The sequence below is a fragment of the Xyrauchen texanus genome, chromosome 48 (genome assembly GCF_025860055.1).
Source record: "Xyrauchen texanus isolate HMW12.3.18 chromosome 48, RBS_HiC_50CHRs, whole genome shotgun sequence".
NCBI classification, from domain to species: Eukaryota; Metazoa; Chordata; class Actinopteri; order Cypriniformes; family Catostomidae; genus Xyrauchen; species Xyrauchen texanus.
Genome location: NC_068323.1, coordinates 3207329 through 3223558, shown reverse-complemented (window position 1 = coordinate 3223558; position 16230 = coordinate 3207329). Strand labels below are relative to the sequence as shown.

The window sequence follows — 16230 nt, the reverse complement described above, 5'->3', positions numbered from 1 at the left end:
GGCTGTTTTCTCACAGGATATGGGTGTCAAGGGGATCTGCCAATAGCCCTTTGTTAAATCCAAGGTCAAATAAAATCGAGCAGTACCCAACCGATCGAGCAGTTCATCAACACGGGGCATCGGGTATGCGTCAAATTTAGACACCGCGTTAACTTTCCTATAATCCACACAGAACCGCACAGACCCATTGCTCTTAGGAACAAGAACAACCGGGCTGGACCAATCACTGTGGGATTCTTCTAGTACTCCCATTTCGAGCATCGCATCCAATTCCTCCCGAACTACTTTCTTTTTATGTTCAGGTAAGCAATAAGGGCGGCAATGTACAACCACTCCCGGCTCGGTATTGATGTGGTGATGTATGAGATTTGTACGGCCCGGTAGAGGGGAAAAAACATCTGCAAACTCTTTTTGTAAATCGGAGACCTCTGCAAGTTGGCGTGGTGAAAGCTAGTCCCCACAATTAACCGAGGTGTCGAGGTTGCAGAGTTTGTTTACCTCCGGCCCGAGGCCGCCTCTTCTCTCCATAATTTCAGGAGGTTGAGGTGGTAAATTTGTCGTGCACTCCCTCTATCGGTGCGTTTAATCTCATAATAGAGATCCCCTACTCGTCGTGTGACCTCAAAGGGTCCTTGCCACTTGGCGAGTAATTTAGAACTCGATGTTGGGAGTAATAAAAGTACTTTATCTCCCGGTGCAAATTCCCTTAGGCGGGTACCCCTGTCATACAGCCGACGTTGACGTTCGAGTCTGGAGCAAATTCTCCTGTGTTAGTGTGCGGTCCAGTGTGTGGAGCTTTGCTCTAAGATTAAGAACTTACTGAATTTCGTTTTTGCTGTTAGAAGGTCCCTCCACCCACGCCTCGCGGATGACGTCAAGGACCCCGCTTGGGCATCGCCCATACAACAGCTCAAACGGGGAGAACCCCGTGGAGGCTTGCGGGACCTCCCGTACTACAAACAACAGGGGGTCCAGCCACCTATCCCAATTCCTAGCGTCTTCGTGTACGAATTTACGAATCATGTTCTTGAGCGTTTTATTAAACCGTTCCACTAGGCCATCGGTCTGGGGATGGTAAACGCTAGTGCGGATTGACTTAACGGCCAAGAGCTCGTAAAGTTTGCGGAGTGTCCGTGACATAAACGTTGTGCCTTGGTCGGTGAGGATTTCCTTTGGAATCCCCACCCGGGAGATTATTTTGAAGAGTGCCCCTGCAACACTACGTGCTGTGATGTTGCTCAGCGGCACTGCTTCCGGATATCGTGTTGCGTAATCCACGAGGACCAACATGAAGCGATGTCCGCATGCTGACCGTTCTAATGGCCCGATGAGGTCCATTCCAATTCTTTCGAAGGGAACCTCGATTAAAGGTAGAGGGCGCAATGGCACTTTTGGGGTGGCCGGAGGGTTTACCAGCTGGCATTGCCGGCACGCCGCTCACCACCTGCGGACGTCACCGCCAATGCCCGGCCAATAGAAACGGCTATTAGACGGAGCAGTGTTTTTTTTTCCCCTAGGTGACCGGCCATGGGATTATAGTGAGCCGCCTGTAAAACCATTTCCCGGCGGCTCCGTGGAATCAATAACTGGGTCACTTCTTCTTTTGTTTGAGCATCCTGCTTCACTCTATATAATCAATCTTTTATTATGGCAAAGTAGGGGTATGAAATGGCGATGCCCGGCCGGAGCTGTTGACCATCAATAACTCTCACTTGGTCAAGGGCGTGTTTAAGGGTTTCGTCCCGTGGCTGCTCTAGAGGGAAGTCCCCCTCAGGGAACTCCCTGAGAGGAGGGGCGGCAACCTCACCCCTTCCCTCGTCACTCGGAGAAGCCGAGGACGTCCCCGGCTCCACCTCTCCAGCCAATGCATCGCACACCGCACACCTCTTTATGCAGGACCCATCCACACAAATACCCTCTAAAATATTTATAAACCCCGGCCAATCAGTGCCCAAGATTAGCGGATGAGCGAGGTGGGAACTAACCGCTGCCTCCACACTATATTTTCTTCCCCTGAATTTAATTACCAAAGTCACCATGGGATACTCGTGAACATCCCCATGCACACACCTAACCTTCACCAATTTAGCTATACCAAAAGCCCCGGGTTGAACCAAGCGTTGGTGGATGGTGGTTTGATTACAGCCGGTATCCAGCAAAGCTTGGTATATACCCCCTGATCCTTACCGGAATCCGGTATGCTCCAGCCCGATCGGGGCAGCCTGCAAGACGTCGGAGACCCACACCACCATCCCCACTTCCATCAGTAGACACTGATCCCGGAGGTGGCCCGGGTCCCTGCTCCTCCAACAGGCCGGCCCAGGCGTTATGCCCGCACTGGTGTTGGTGGGCACCCCCACCTGAGGAGGAGAGTGGCTGAAGGACGGGGAACATTCTGCCAAGGCCGGGAAGCTGGTCGGATGTCCACGCCTGCGCGGGGCAGGAACGGGCCCTGGGGAGAGAACAGAGTGAGAGGACACAGGGGAGGGGGAGGAGGCGGGGCAGACACAGGGAAGGAGAGAGAGAGAGAGAGAGAGAAGAAGAAGAAGAGGGCTCGTCCGCCCTCGGATCGCCGCCAAATTGTCCTCCGCCAGACGTAACAGCTTCCACGCCGGGCGGTGGCACTGGACTGGGCAGCCGTTGGACGAATTGTTCCAGCACCACCTGATCGATCACTCCCTCGACGTCGACAGGCGTCCCGGAGCCGTTGAGCAAACACAAACGGGCGATCGGAATTCTCTAACTTCATGCCCCGGAAGAGCTGGCGATTCTCTTCCAGGCTCCGACCGACCCATTGCAGAATGGCTCTCTTCAGGTCTGAATAAGCCAGGAGGTTCGGCAGTTGTTGTGCCGCAAGTTGAGCTTCCCCGGACAGGAGAGGAATTAGGCGGGCTGCCCACTGTTCGAGCGGCCAGCCCCAGATTTCTGCCGTGCACTCGAATAAATCGAGGAAGGCCTCAGGATCATCTGCTTCCCCCATCTTCTGTAACGTGGGCGGGGGTAGCATAGCGCGGGTGTCCGGGGTCTCAGTTGTGGCCGACGTGGTCTCCTGGCTGAGGAGGCTCCGGATGGCATGCCGGTCCTCTGCCTGAGCCTGCATGATTTCGAAAAACTGGCGATCTTGGTCCTGCCGGAGCTCAAGCAGGGATTGCTGGTGGCTTTGATGTAACGTTGCGAGGGACTGGAGGACCTCTGCCAGCTGGGAGGACACTATGGGGCGACCTTTCTCCATGCTTGGATGAACTTGGAAATGGATCCCGGATTTCGGCACCAGTGTAAAGACCCTCACGGGAAGGAGGACACAGGAAACGAGATTATGAACTAAAGGTAAGGCTTTAATTGTCATTTTTCTCTTTGACAGTTTACCAATGTTACACAACAATACACAAGCACATTGGGTTGGCTTGTTGGGCTCTCTCTGTCTCGACTGGAGGCTCTGTGTCTGCTTTTATGCCGCTCTCCTTGTGCTCACTGGAATTAGAGACAGGTGTTAGGCATAATTTAGCTCAGGTGTAAGCGCCCTTACCGCTTTCCTCTCCCGGACGGGCGCTTGACCACGCACCCACTGCCACAACTTAGTATTGTGAGTATTTAAGATTATTAGTGAATTTAATGTACATGGTCCCGTACATAACCTGTGAATCTGTTCTTTGTAGATTCCCCAACTGTGATTGATGCCGGTACAACTGAAGTGAAGTCAGTGTCAGTGACGGTGGGAGAATCTGTTACTCTAAACACTGATATTGAACCACATGGAGATGAGCTGATCATGTGGAGGTTTGGAGAAATTCTCATTGCTAAAGTTGATAAAGAGAACAATAAGATCTCATTATCTCCTGATGAGAGATTCAAAGGCAGAATACATCTGGATCAGACGGGATCTCTCATCATTACAGACAGCAGAACCGCAGACACTGGAGAATATAAACTAAAGATCAGCAGCAACAGAGAGACGAAACACAAGAGATTCAGTCTTTATGTGAAGGGTAAGTACTGTGACCGTCTGTCTGTAAACACTTCAGATCATATTCACACAAGTTTGATTTTTCTGAAAGTGTTTTGATGATGAGAGGGAGAGTATAATAATGTCATCACACACACTTGATCTACAGTCACATCATGTTTGATTTGCTTTATAAGAACTGTGTGTGTTCATCAAATATAGTTTCATTGGGATTATTTGATTGTTTAAAGGGTTAATCCGTCTCTATCATTAGCAGTGCTCAACATGAGTATTTGTGTGTGTTAGCATGATTTTACTGACACATACAGCATTTACATTACATTTACATTTATGCATTTGGCAGACGCTTTTATCCAAAGTGACTTACAGTGCACTTATTACAGGGACAATCCCCCCGGAACAACCTGGAGTTAAGTGCCTTGCTCAAGGACACAATGGTGGTGGCCGTGGGGTTCAAACCAAGGACCTTCTGATTAACAGCCCTTTGCTTTAGCCACTCACCACCACCACTCCTATAAGCAACAATGACATTGTGTACTCGTGTGTCATTGATTAAAGATAAACAACAACATGATCAATGATTACGTCACACTTAATGTTCCTTAGAAAACATGTTTTTAACTGGGAATATTTCTATAAATGATGAGAAAGTCTGTAAATCCCTTTAGTTCAATGTCCCGTCAGGATTCATTATAAATGTCATTTCTGGCATGATTATTATGGGATTAATATTATCAGGAGTCGTTGTGTGAATGAAACTGAGAGAATAAATAGAAATGAAGAAATAAATCAAATCTAAAGTGTGAAAGGTTCATGAACTCTTAATACTGAATATTTTGCAGGATTGTTTCATGCAGGTTATTTAGTGCTGATGATTAATGATTCAGTGACACTAATGACGTCTCTCTTTATCTGTTACAGCTCCGCCGATGTCTGCAGGTGCTATAGCAGGAATAACTGTTGCTGTTCTGCTGCTCGTGGCTGCAGCTGCTGCTGTTGGTGTGATTTACTATCGCCGCTGGAACTCTGAAATAAAAAGTCAAAAGAAGGAACAAGAAAGACAAAAGCCGGAACTAGAAAAACTAAAGGATGAACTAAAAAGACAAAAGCAGGAACAAGAAAGTCAAAAGCAGGAACAAGAAAAACAAAAGCAGGAACAAGAAAGACAAAAGCATGAACAAGAAAAACAAAAGCAGGAACAAGAAAGTCAAAAGAAGGAACAAGAAAAACAAAAGCAGGAACAAGAAAGACAAAAGCATGAACAAGAAAGACTAAAGCAGGAACAAGAAAGTCAAAAGAAGGAACAAGAAAAACAAAAGCAGGAACAAGAAAAACAAAAGCAGGAACAAGAAAGACAAAAGAAGGAACAAGAAAAACAAAAGCAGGAACAAGAAAAACAAAAGCAGGAACAAGAAAGACTAAAGAAGGAACAAGAAAAACAAAAGCAGGAACAAGAAAGTCAAAAGAAGGAACAAGAAAAACAAAAGAAGGAACAAGAAAGACTAAAGGATGAACCCAAAAAACAAAAGAGTGAGTATTACCTACATCTGATACACTGAGTGGGGTTTACTTGAAAAAAACCTAGGAAACAATTTCCACGTAGAAATTGCTATTAAATTTAACAGACCTTATGTTCAAGTAAAGGTTACACACAATTCTTTGAGACTTTTAATTAGAAATTCTCAAGTAAATGTAACTTTGTAATACTCTTGCTTCAAGTAAATGTTACTGACTCTTAGTTTGTACACTTGGCACTAGCATTTCAATGTATTTTTTTACTAACAAGTCCTATTTATCTTTTTGAAATGCAATAGTAAATAATAACTTAACTTTTCACAAGATTTTTAAACATTAGTTGTATTCATTTTTTAATATTAATAATGATACAGTGTTTAATATGAACAAAAGCAAATAACATGAATTGACAGACAACATTTTACATAAAAATATTTTTAATTCATTTTTTAAAAAAATGATCTTTTTTAACCCAGTGGGCATTATCTTTAAATACATTCATATTTTGGTCAAAAAAGAGAAAGGGCAGAATGAAACAACACCCAAACAACTGTCCAAATTTTACATCTTTGTTCAGAGAACCTATATCTGGATCTATCTACCTTTACATCTCCCCATCGCTTTAGTTTAGTAGAAACTCATATAAGTACTTTTATATAAAATCATACTATAATATTGAAAAATATACATATGAATCATCAAACTGAAATGTCGAGTGAACAAACAGAAGTTTATAATGTTCAGTGTTTGATTTGTGGACTTTATCAACGATTTTACACCAACATCTGAATATCTGTGAATATTGTAGAAATGAAATGTAGACTGTAAGTGACATGAGGGATAATAATCTCAGTTTAATGTTTCCTGATGTTACTGACAGTGTCTGAGTAACTGTGATTGTTTCTTCTCCAGATTAATATATCTTAAACCCGTTAACGGAGGGAGATTCTGGTGAGTAACTCAAGTTTTCAGTGCAGTAATTATCAGATTTAAATGAGTTTAATGTCCTGATGTTTTCAGTGCAGTAATTATCATATTTATAACTTTATTTCCTAAAGTCTCCGTTGATTTGTGTCTGTTTTGTTCATTCTGAATGTTTCTGTGATTTCCATCATGTTTACTGAACTCTTTTTCATTGAGTAGCTACAGCATTACACACTAACTATTCTTTCTTCCACACTAGGGAATGATGATGGAGCAAATGAGTCTGATAGTTTGATGAATAATGCCGCTGCTGGTGAAGTGAATAAGAAACAGGTCACAAGTCCTGTTTAAGTTAAAGAGACTCTCAGCATCACTGCTGTAAATCACTGTTACATCATCAACATTCAAATCACATCTACATAAACATATTTCACATTTTAATGAATCTCGATAAACTCGTCCTGTAAAATGAGAGATCAACATCCGCTGTTAAACTCTGAAACTAAAGTGTAAAAAGTGTCTTTATTTTCAATTTGTTTTAGCCATTCACACGTATTAATAATCAAATCCTGCTCTATGATATACAGTTTTTATCATTTTAATTGTATACATGTACAATAACGTTTGACTCTCTTCTATATCATGAGTGTAGACTGCACGCTTTAAATATCTAATATTATATAATCCACATATACAACATCAGTTTTCCTCAAAGTATTGTGTTTTTATTAATCTGACACCACTAACAGGTTCATGTTTAGTTTTAGGTCAGTGTATTTTAACACTCATGTCCAGTGACTTACACATTGAGTTATTATGCTTTTATTAAACACATTATCAAACCGCAAGTTTATATTCTTTTAGTCTTTTTATTTGACTTTGCGATGTGCTTTAATAGTTTTCTGCTATATTGAATAAGTGCACTTGTTTATTTTTTCTGGTAATATTGAGTGTTTTTGTGAAGTCTGAGATTGTAATCTGAGTTTTCTGTTTTAAATACGGTCTGAATATTTCTGCCACTAATCACAGGGTTGGTTGTTCGAATTCCGGCCCACATGACTCCACACCCTTGGGCAAGACACTGAACCCCAAGTTGCTCCCAATATTAGGCAAGCACCTTACATGCAGCTCTGCCGGCATTGGTGTGTGAATGTGTGTATGAATGGATGAATGAGACACAGTGTAAAGCATTTTGAATGCCGCTAAGTTTAAAATGGCGCTATATAAGAGCATTGAGATACCATTTATTATCTGCTGTTCTGATGTGAAATACATACAAGCTTTTAACTTCAGCTTCAAATAATCCTGCCAAATATGCATGTGATGGAGTAGAAGTGAGAACACGTGCTGCTGAATTGTGAATATATTGTAGCTGTTTGATAGATTTATAGACCAACAAATAATTACAATAATCAATCCTAGAAGTAACAAATGCATGAATAAACCTTTCAGCATCAGGCAATGTGATACTCTTAATGTGTGAATCTAATGTCAAATGAGCATCACAAATCACACAAGGTTACGAATATGAGTAGATGGAAGTACGAGACTATCATCCATAAACAAATTGAAATTTCTACCTTTGAATATCTGCTGGTGTGCCGATGAGAAGAAACTCTGTCTTTGAACAACTCAGTTTTAAAACATGATGGTGCATCACATTTTATTTCCTCACACTGTTGACTTGTAGAGGAAACAATAATATCGGACTAAGAGCTGATATAGATTTGAGAATAAGACGCTATATAAGTGCATTGAGATACCATTTACCATTTATTAACCGCTGTTCTGATGTGAATTACATACAAGCTTTTAACTTCAGCTTCAGATAATCCTGCCAAATATGCATGTGTGTTAATCTGTATTATGACCAAAAAAAATAAAAAAGATCAATGTATGCATGTTGTGTCAGTGTTTGTTCATGTGTGTTTTATTAGAGAGAGAGATAAATCACGCCTGTGATGTGCTGACGTGATGGAGTAGAAGTGAGAACACGTGCTGATGAATTGTGAATATATTGTAGCTGTTTGATAGATTTATAGATCAACAAATAATTACAATAATCAATCCTAGAAGTAACAAATGCATGAATAAACCTTTCAGCATCAGGCAATGTGATACTCTTAATGTGTGACTCTAATGTCAAATGAGCATCACAAATCACACCAATAAACAAACACATCCAAACATCTACGATCGACAGGGGAATGGAGAAACAGCAGGGTTTAAATACACAGGAGACATGATGATGACAAACGACAATCAGGTGAGAACAATGACACAGGGCAGACAGTGATGAGAGTTTGTGACAAAGACTAGTGAAACACAGGGCAGACAACAAGGGAATCGTGACACTCTTTATATTATTAACAATTATTTTAAGTGTTACATCCCAGCAAACACAGAACGTTCCCGTATGGTTCCCATTTGGTTATTTTTTTGGGAACCAAACAAGAACATTCTAGGAACGTTCCCTGTAGGTTATTTTTAGGTTTAATTTTATAACCTAAGGAGAACGTTCTGGGATTGTTCCCTGTAGGTTATTTTTAGGTTTAATTTTATAACCTAAAGGGAACGTTCCCAGAACATTTCATGTAGGTTATTTTTAGGTTCTATTTTTATAACCTAAAGGGAACGTTCCCAGAACATTTCATGTAGGTTATTTTTAGGTTTAATTTTATAATTAAAATAACGTTCCCGCAACGTTCCCATAAAGTTCCTACAACGTTCTTGCAACATGCTTAGGTTAGGGGAATGTTCTGGAAACTTTATGGGAACGTTTTTGGAACGTTCCCAGAACGTTGCAAGAACGTTGCGGGAACGTTCCTAGTAGGTTCCCGGAACGTTCCGCCAACCTTAAGGGAACGTTCTATTTATGTTAAGAAAACTTTCCTGGATCACCAATAGGGAACGTTCTTGAGAACGTTCTGGGAACCAAAAACTAACGTTCCCAGAACGTAAAATTGTTAGCTGGGATAGTGTTTTTAAACACTTTTTTTTTTTAACCAAAATTTAATTGGAAACATGCATGTTCTTTAGTGTGTGTGTGTGTGTGTGTGTATGTGTTTGTATTTTCCTTTTATTTATATTTCAGTGATCTGACATCTTGTTTCAATGACAGTTACTGTACTTTGAAATGTGGAATTAAAACGCCAAATGGAAATTTGTCTGGTTTGATCAATCATTATTCTTGATAAACTGCATGCTATTAAAAAAAAAAAATAGGCCTACATATATATACAATAAGCGGCGGAAGATCGCTCGAAAATAGCGTTTGCCTCCGACGCCCCGCGGAAGGTCCGCCTTCGATATAACGGTGGCGGAACGGCGGATAGCCAGCGGGCCGGCCGCGGAACGAAGGCGGTAGGAAGGCGGCCGCCGGCTGCCGCCGGCGGTGTTTGCGACGTGTTTGCGATATCGCCATTCTGCCGCTTCTACTGCCGCCGGAGAACCGCCAGCGGACCCGACTCATTGGGATAAAGCACCTTAAAATTTTAAATAAATACACAATACTAGAAGAAAAGCTGTGATGTGTTTTATTGGAACACCAACATTAGCTCAAGAGTAAATTAATTTAATTTGATTGATTACTTTTGAAACATGCCGGCAGCATTCTCTGGGTTTGGTCAATTAAATAAATTACCAGAATGAAAACAAAAACTTAAATCAAATTAATTAAAAATCACACACACACACACACACACACACACACACACACACACACACACACACACACACAAAAACAAAACGTATTGGGCCTATGTATTATTGCACTTATTTTAAAGGGGTCATGACATGAGAAACCAAATTTGCCTTGATCTTTTGGTATATAAGAGGTCTTTGTATCATTAAAACGTCCTGCAAGTTTAATATTTTAAGACGTCCTCCCCATTCTAAACGAATCATTTATTTAATCAAGCTCAAAATACAGCTCGTTCTGGATTCATGGTTAGAAGTGACGTGTCGGTTAGAAGTGACGTAACAGCGTTTGCATATGACCGCCTCCAGCACAAGATAACTACGCTCATTTAGCAGCATCAGCCGTGCGCCTCACAAGTGTTCAGTCGATGGACAGCGAGCTCTGACAGAGACTACTTGTGCACAGGAAAATTACGATGCCACACAGATGTGCTGTTCCTGGCTGTGGTCAAACAAAACCTCTGAATAAGCTGCCGAAAGATCCAGACGTCAGGGAAAAATGGATGCAGTTTATTTTTTGCGGACGTCCCAGTCACGGCAGTGTTAACTTAAGCGTTTGTTCTGTACATTTTAAGGATGACTGTTTTGAGAACAAATCTCAATATGATGCTGGCTTTGCCAGAAAACTGTTGCTCAAAGATAAGTCCGTGCCGACTATTCTGGGAACAACGACGACGCAAACTGTAAGTAATCTATTTTAAACTTTAAACTACTTTTTAAAGCGCAATTTCATTCATTATGAATAATCACAGTGTTTTTACTTAGTTTACTTGCATATTGTTCTGGCTGGGGGCGTCAATAATTGATACATAGGCACTGACGTTAGCCAATCATAACAGTGGGCGTTAACACTGAAGTCTTAAATGGAAAACGCCCCCAAAACAGACTGTTTGAATCAGAGGATGAGAAACAGGGTGGGAAAAGGTCATAAATCACTAGATTTTAAAAGTTTTTCTTAAAAAAAAATATATTAATACTATAATTGCACCTAAGGGAACATAATAATACAATAAAAAAAACCATGTCATGACCCCTTTAATTAACATTGCCCTATAATTCTGTGAACGAAATAATTCTGTCGTCTTATCTAGTTTTGATTTAAAATAAGACTATCAAAACTTCAGTTTATGTTTAATGCAGAGTTCACTTTTAAAAATACTAACTTTTGAATATTTTAAAGATTTTAAATCTTCCTCTTTCTGTTCGCGTTTGCTGAGTTTCTTCATCTGCATAAATTATCTTACAGCACTAAAATAAAATTATATGTCAATCGATTAAATCAAACTATGCATTAACATGTTGATTAGATCAGTTGGTGTTTTAGGTCGTTAAATGTTCAGTTCTATTCAATGCGGGACATTTAAGATTGAGATGCATTAGATTATATTAGGGAGAGATAGATATACTGTATATATATATATATCTGTATTGCTGAACTTTAGATGTTCTCTCCACATGTGAATGGATTATCATCATGTTTTTTGGACACATCTTTTAGGATTTCACAAGACATTTGATCGTGGCAATCACCTCCCCACTCGTGTTCTCTTTCCCCATCCCGTCATTCATTTTCACTTTATGTCAGTTGATGTAAGAATAAAGAGACAGAAGCATGTAGTGAAGTCAAGCTTATCTCAATAATAGAGGTGAAAACAGAAAGTGAAAGTAACCGTCAAGCTGGAGGTCAAACATTACCAAGTGCTGCTAGATTTTAAATTAGCATTTTTTTTTTATCACATTCTTTCTGGTTATATCAGAAATTCAATCTTTCCTTAATGCCAATAATGTTCAACACTGCTCAACACGTGGTGCATTATTGTGTTAACGGGTGTTTTGCCCGTGATGGAGCATCAGAGAAAACAATGACGCTCTGATTTTTTTAAAACCCCCTCCTCACTCCGGGCAAAATCATGCCAATCCCACTCCTCACTCCCACAAAGAAGAACAAGAAAAAGTTTTCTGACGCCGCCATTATCGGAGTCTTTTGTGTTTCGCTCCAAACTTGTATAAATGATTATATGTAAATGTTCTGGTTGATCTTTGATAACATATAAACAGATGTATTATGGATCGGATTAATGAGTGATCACAGTCGGTTTAAAGTCGCTCTGTTGGGGTTTATTCGGGTTTTGTGTCAGTCGGGTGCAGGTGGGTGCGGTTCAGAAAAACATTCACTCGACAGAAGAGATTCAGACCTTTAATTGCGATTAAATGTCTTTTATCAAGTCCAAACTTCAAACTGCAATTAACAACAATATGAAGAACACGTTCAAAACCCTTCTGTTCATATCACTCTTGTGCGGTAAGTGTTCATTTATATTTATCAGTACTTTCACTTTCACTTCAATAATATTCACACTTACTGATATTCTCATATTTTATTATTATTATTGAAGTCCATCATAATATTACAGCTCACATTCATCCAAATACACAGGACAAGTCTGGACTAGATTCACGATGATCTTAAACACACAAACAATTGATCCTGACAGAAGCTTCCGGTGCAAAAACAGACAAAACAGACACAAATAATATAAATATGAGAAATACACAATAATGTTTGTACAGTTGTGTGTAATGTGCAGAATATAAATGTGAATTATATTACACATGATTATATTCACACATTGGAGAGTTTTGGTGCATTTTGAACTGTTCATGAGGTGGATGTCCTGAGAGAAAACACTTCATGTGTCTGTTGTGCCTCATCGACACCATCTGAGAGGGTTTTCTCCTGTGCAGGACATACAATAAGTCAGGAGAGGTGTCGTATTTTGCCAGAGTATGGTCATATTTCTGCAAAAGAATTGCTGAAATTTGAAGCTGGTTTGTAGCGTACCAAGAATACCAACTACTTTGCTGTTATTAGTACTGTAACTGTTATTTAGTGTTAAATTATTGTAGTTGGGTTAGGTGGCTTAGGTTTTATTGGGAATTTGTTATGTAAATTAGTTGTGTTTTGTGTTTAATTATATTTACATATTTGAGTATACTTTAAACTTTTAATATATTGTTCAATTTAAAAAAAAAAATTTCAATAAAAAAGATGTCATCCACCGTCGTTTTGTGGCTCTTTTTTTTTTTAAGTAACGGTTCAGACACCATTTAGGGATAATAAAAAACCCAAACGATACCCAACCCTAATTATTGTACATACACAGAGAAAATGGCCTTTATTTAACCAAAATTCCAGTTTCGTCAGCCAGTTGTCAAAGAACTGAAACAGGACGCTCATAATTATGACTAGCAACTTACATTACCAGTAAAGTATTAACATCCCCCAACCCTCTTATGCTCCAGGGCAATGTTTCTGACTCCTGGTTCTGGAGACCCACAGCACTGCTCATTTTGGATATGTGTATTTAGTTCAGTTCAAACACTTTACTAAACAGTTGATGATTTGAATCAGTTGTGATGGAGACACACATCCAAAATGAGCTGTGGGTCTCCTTTTCTATTTTGGATTTTCATCTGCATTTTTCCTACCCAACTATAAAGGCTATAATCACACAATTTAGAAAAAGTAGAGTTGTGTTGTCATTTTTAAGTAAACCAGTCTAAATAACAGGTTGAAACACAACATGCTCATAATTATGACTTTAGAAGTGGGATGTATGCAAGTAATTCTGAGAGCAGAAGGCAGTTAAACATCTTGTGTTGTAGCTGTTAGCATTTGATAAATGAATAATGATAAATATATCACATCCTTAGATTCTAGAGACACTGACGGGATTTTAATTAATTTATTAAACAAGATTAAAACAGTCACAGTTGGATCTGTTTATCAGTGAGATAAAAGTGAAATCTTCTGGTTTGTTCTCCAGGTGTCTCGGGTGCAGATGAAATAAAGTCAGTGATGGAGGGAGATTCTGTCACTCTACAGACTGATGATAATAAAATACTGACTTATAATCAGATAATGTGGAGGTTTGAAGGTGATGCCATAGCTCAAATCACTGATGAAGGTGAGATCAGGTTATATGAGGATGTTGCTGATGGGAGATTCAAAGGAAGACTAAAGCTGGATCATCAGACTGGATCTTTGACCATCACCAACACCAGAACCATCCACTCTGGAGATTATGAAATAGATATCATCACCAACACTGGGATAATAGAGAAGAGATTCATTGTTGGAGTCTATGGTGAGCATTTAAAGGGATCATTTACCAAAACAATGAAAATTCTGTCATAATTTATTCTTTAATGTCATTCCAAAGCTGTGTGACTGTCTTTCTAAAACATGTCTGCTCACTCTATAGCAATATAAAACTTTGTCTTAAATGAGAGAGATTTATTAACAATGTTTACTCAGTGAGGAACAAAATGTCCAGATGACAAACTTTTGTGATCTGCTGTATGTAACACAAGCGCAACAATGTCCGCAACTGCTGCCAGCTCATTATGATACAATTTTAATGCTTTAACGATGCTTTTTGAGGGTAACTTTTATTTTTATTTTTTTGTGATTTTAAAAACTGTTATAAGGTTTATGATGAGAATAGTGACTTAAAATGATCATAATGCAGACTCTTTCAAATGGGGATTAATGGGGCTTCTTAAAATTGTGACGAGGTTAATCATAAATTAACCATCATTTACAGAATTAATAAAAACATAAACTAACGCATAATTCTGAGTTTTTACCGATGTATTGACAGAAAAATAATCAACATTCAAAAGAGTGTCACGCACACACACAAGACGAGACAGTCACAATGTTGGAGTAAACTGCTTTATTCCACAAAGCAGGCAACAGTACAAAAGGGCAAATCCAGTGAAGAGGAGTCAAGGGGGGGGTGAGGTCGAAGCCGGGAAATCAGTAAACAACTAGACGAGACTAGCGAGAGGAAAAGACAGGGGAAGCTAGGGGAAAACTAGTGCTGGCAAAGCGAAGGGGTAAACTAAACAATAACCAACAAGAGTGAAACGAAAGGGTTGTGATATATAGGGGAAAAACCGAGCGGTGCAGGTGAAACGAATAACCAGGTGATTGGGACGAGTGCGGGTGAAACTAATAATCTGATGAATGTGAGAGAGCGCGAGAGCCAGAGGGCGCGGATGCAGGTGAAACTAATAACAGGGAACGTGCACGCTAACAAAGGGACTGTGGAGTTAAATACGGGACGAAATGGGCACAGAAGAGGTAAGGGCAAAACGAGACAAGGTGAATGTTACATAGCCCCCCCTCAAGGGATCGGATACCAGACGATCCCAACAAACAAAACCCCAGAACAGAAACCCCCACAAAAGCCCAAAAACAAAATGAGGGCAGTCCAAGGGGCACAGAGGGTAGGCAGGAAGTACAAGAGGGCAACGAGGGGCAGACAGGCAGTCCAAGGGGGCAACGAGGGGCAATAAGAAGGTCCACGAGGGCACAAAGGGAAATTAAACAGTCCACGGGGCCAATAGGGCAGTACAAGGCAAGGTCATGGGGAACATAGCGGAAAGGCGGGTGGCCGGGAGATCTGGGGGGGCAGCCATAGGGCAGAGACAGGGTCAGGGGGCCTGGAAGGCGACTGTAGGACAGGGACTGGGTCCGGGGGCCTGGAAGGTGACCACAGGACAGGGACTAGGCTAGGAGACCTGGGAGGTGGCCACGGGACAGGAACAGGGTCAGGAGGCCAGGGAAGAGGCCACAGGACAGGAAGAGGGTCAGGAGGCCAGGGGAAAGGCCACAGGACAGGAAGAGGGTCAGGAAGTCCGGGAAGACGAACGGTTACTGGGGGAGCTGGCAGAACCAGGTGAGGAAGGGTTTCCGGGGGCAGAGCCGTGAAAGGCAGGGCCGTGGAGGACTTGGGAGACGGAGCCCTGGAAGGCGGAGCCGTGAGAGACTCGGCAGGCGGGGCACTGAGAGACTGAGGAGGCGGCGCCGAGGAAGGCTCGGGAGGCTCAGGAGGCGGTGCCATAGGGGGCCCGAGAGACAGGGCAGAGGGAGGTGGTGCCGCAGGAGGCTCTAGAGGTGGAGATCTGGAAGGCTCTGGCGGCGGAGCCGACGGAGGCGGCACCGTAGGAGGCTCTAGAGTCGGGGGCCTGGAAGGCTCAGGAGGTGGAGCCAATGACGGTGGCGCCGTGGGAGGCTCTAGAGGCGGAGACCTAGAAAGCTCTGGAGTCTCTGGGAGCAG

General features: G+C 41.4%; 2 protein-coding genes across 4 annotated transcripts in view; one reads left to right on the top strand and one right to left on the bottom strand.

Annotated features, from left to right (window-relative positions):
• The window catches only part of LOC127639744 (golgin subfamily A member 6-like protein 6), a 188633-nt gene extending 180346 nt beyond the window's left edge, over positions 1–8287 (top strand). For all 3 annotated transcript variants that reach the window (XM_052121949.1, XM_052121948.1, XM_052121947.1), the window contains exons 3-6: positions 3657–3986; positions 4886–5494; positions 6392–6430; positions 6663–8287. In XM_052121949.1, the coding sequence (XP_051977909.1) occupies positions 3657–3986; positions 4886–5494; positions 6392–6396 (944 nt within the window). In that variant the 3' untranslated portion in view covers positions 6397–6430; positions 6663–8287. The remainder of the gene's footprint in view (positions 1–3656; positions 3987–4885; positions 5495–6391; positions 6431–6662) is intronic.
• The window catches only part of LOC127639469 (uncharacterized), an 808968-nt gene that overhangs the window by 566768 nt on the left and 225970 nt on the right, over positions 1–16230 (bottom strand). The window lies entirely within an intron of this gene.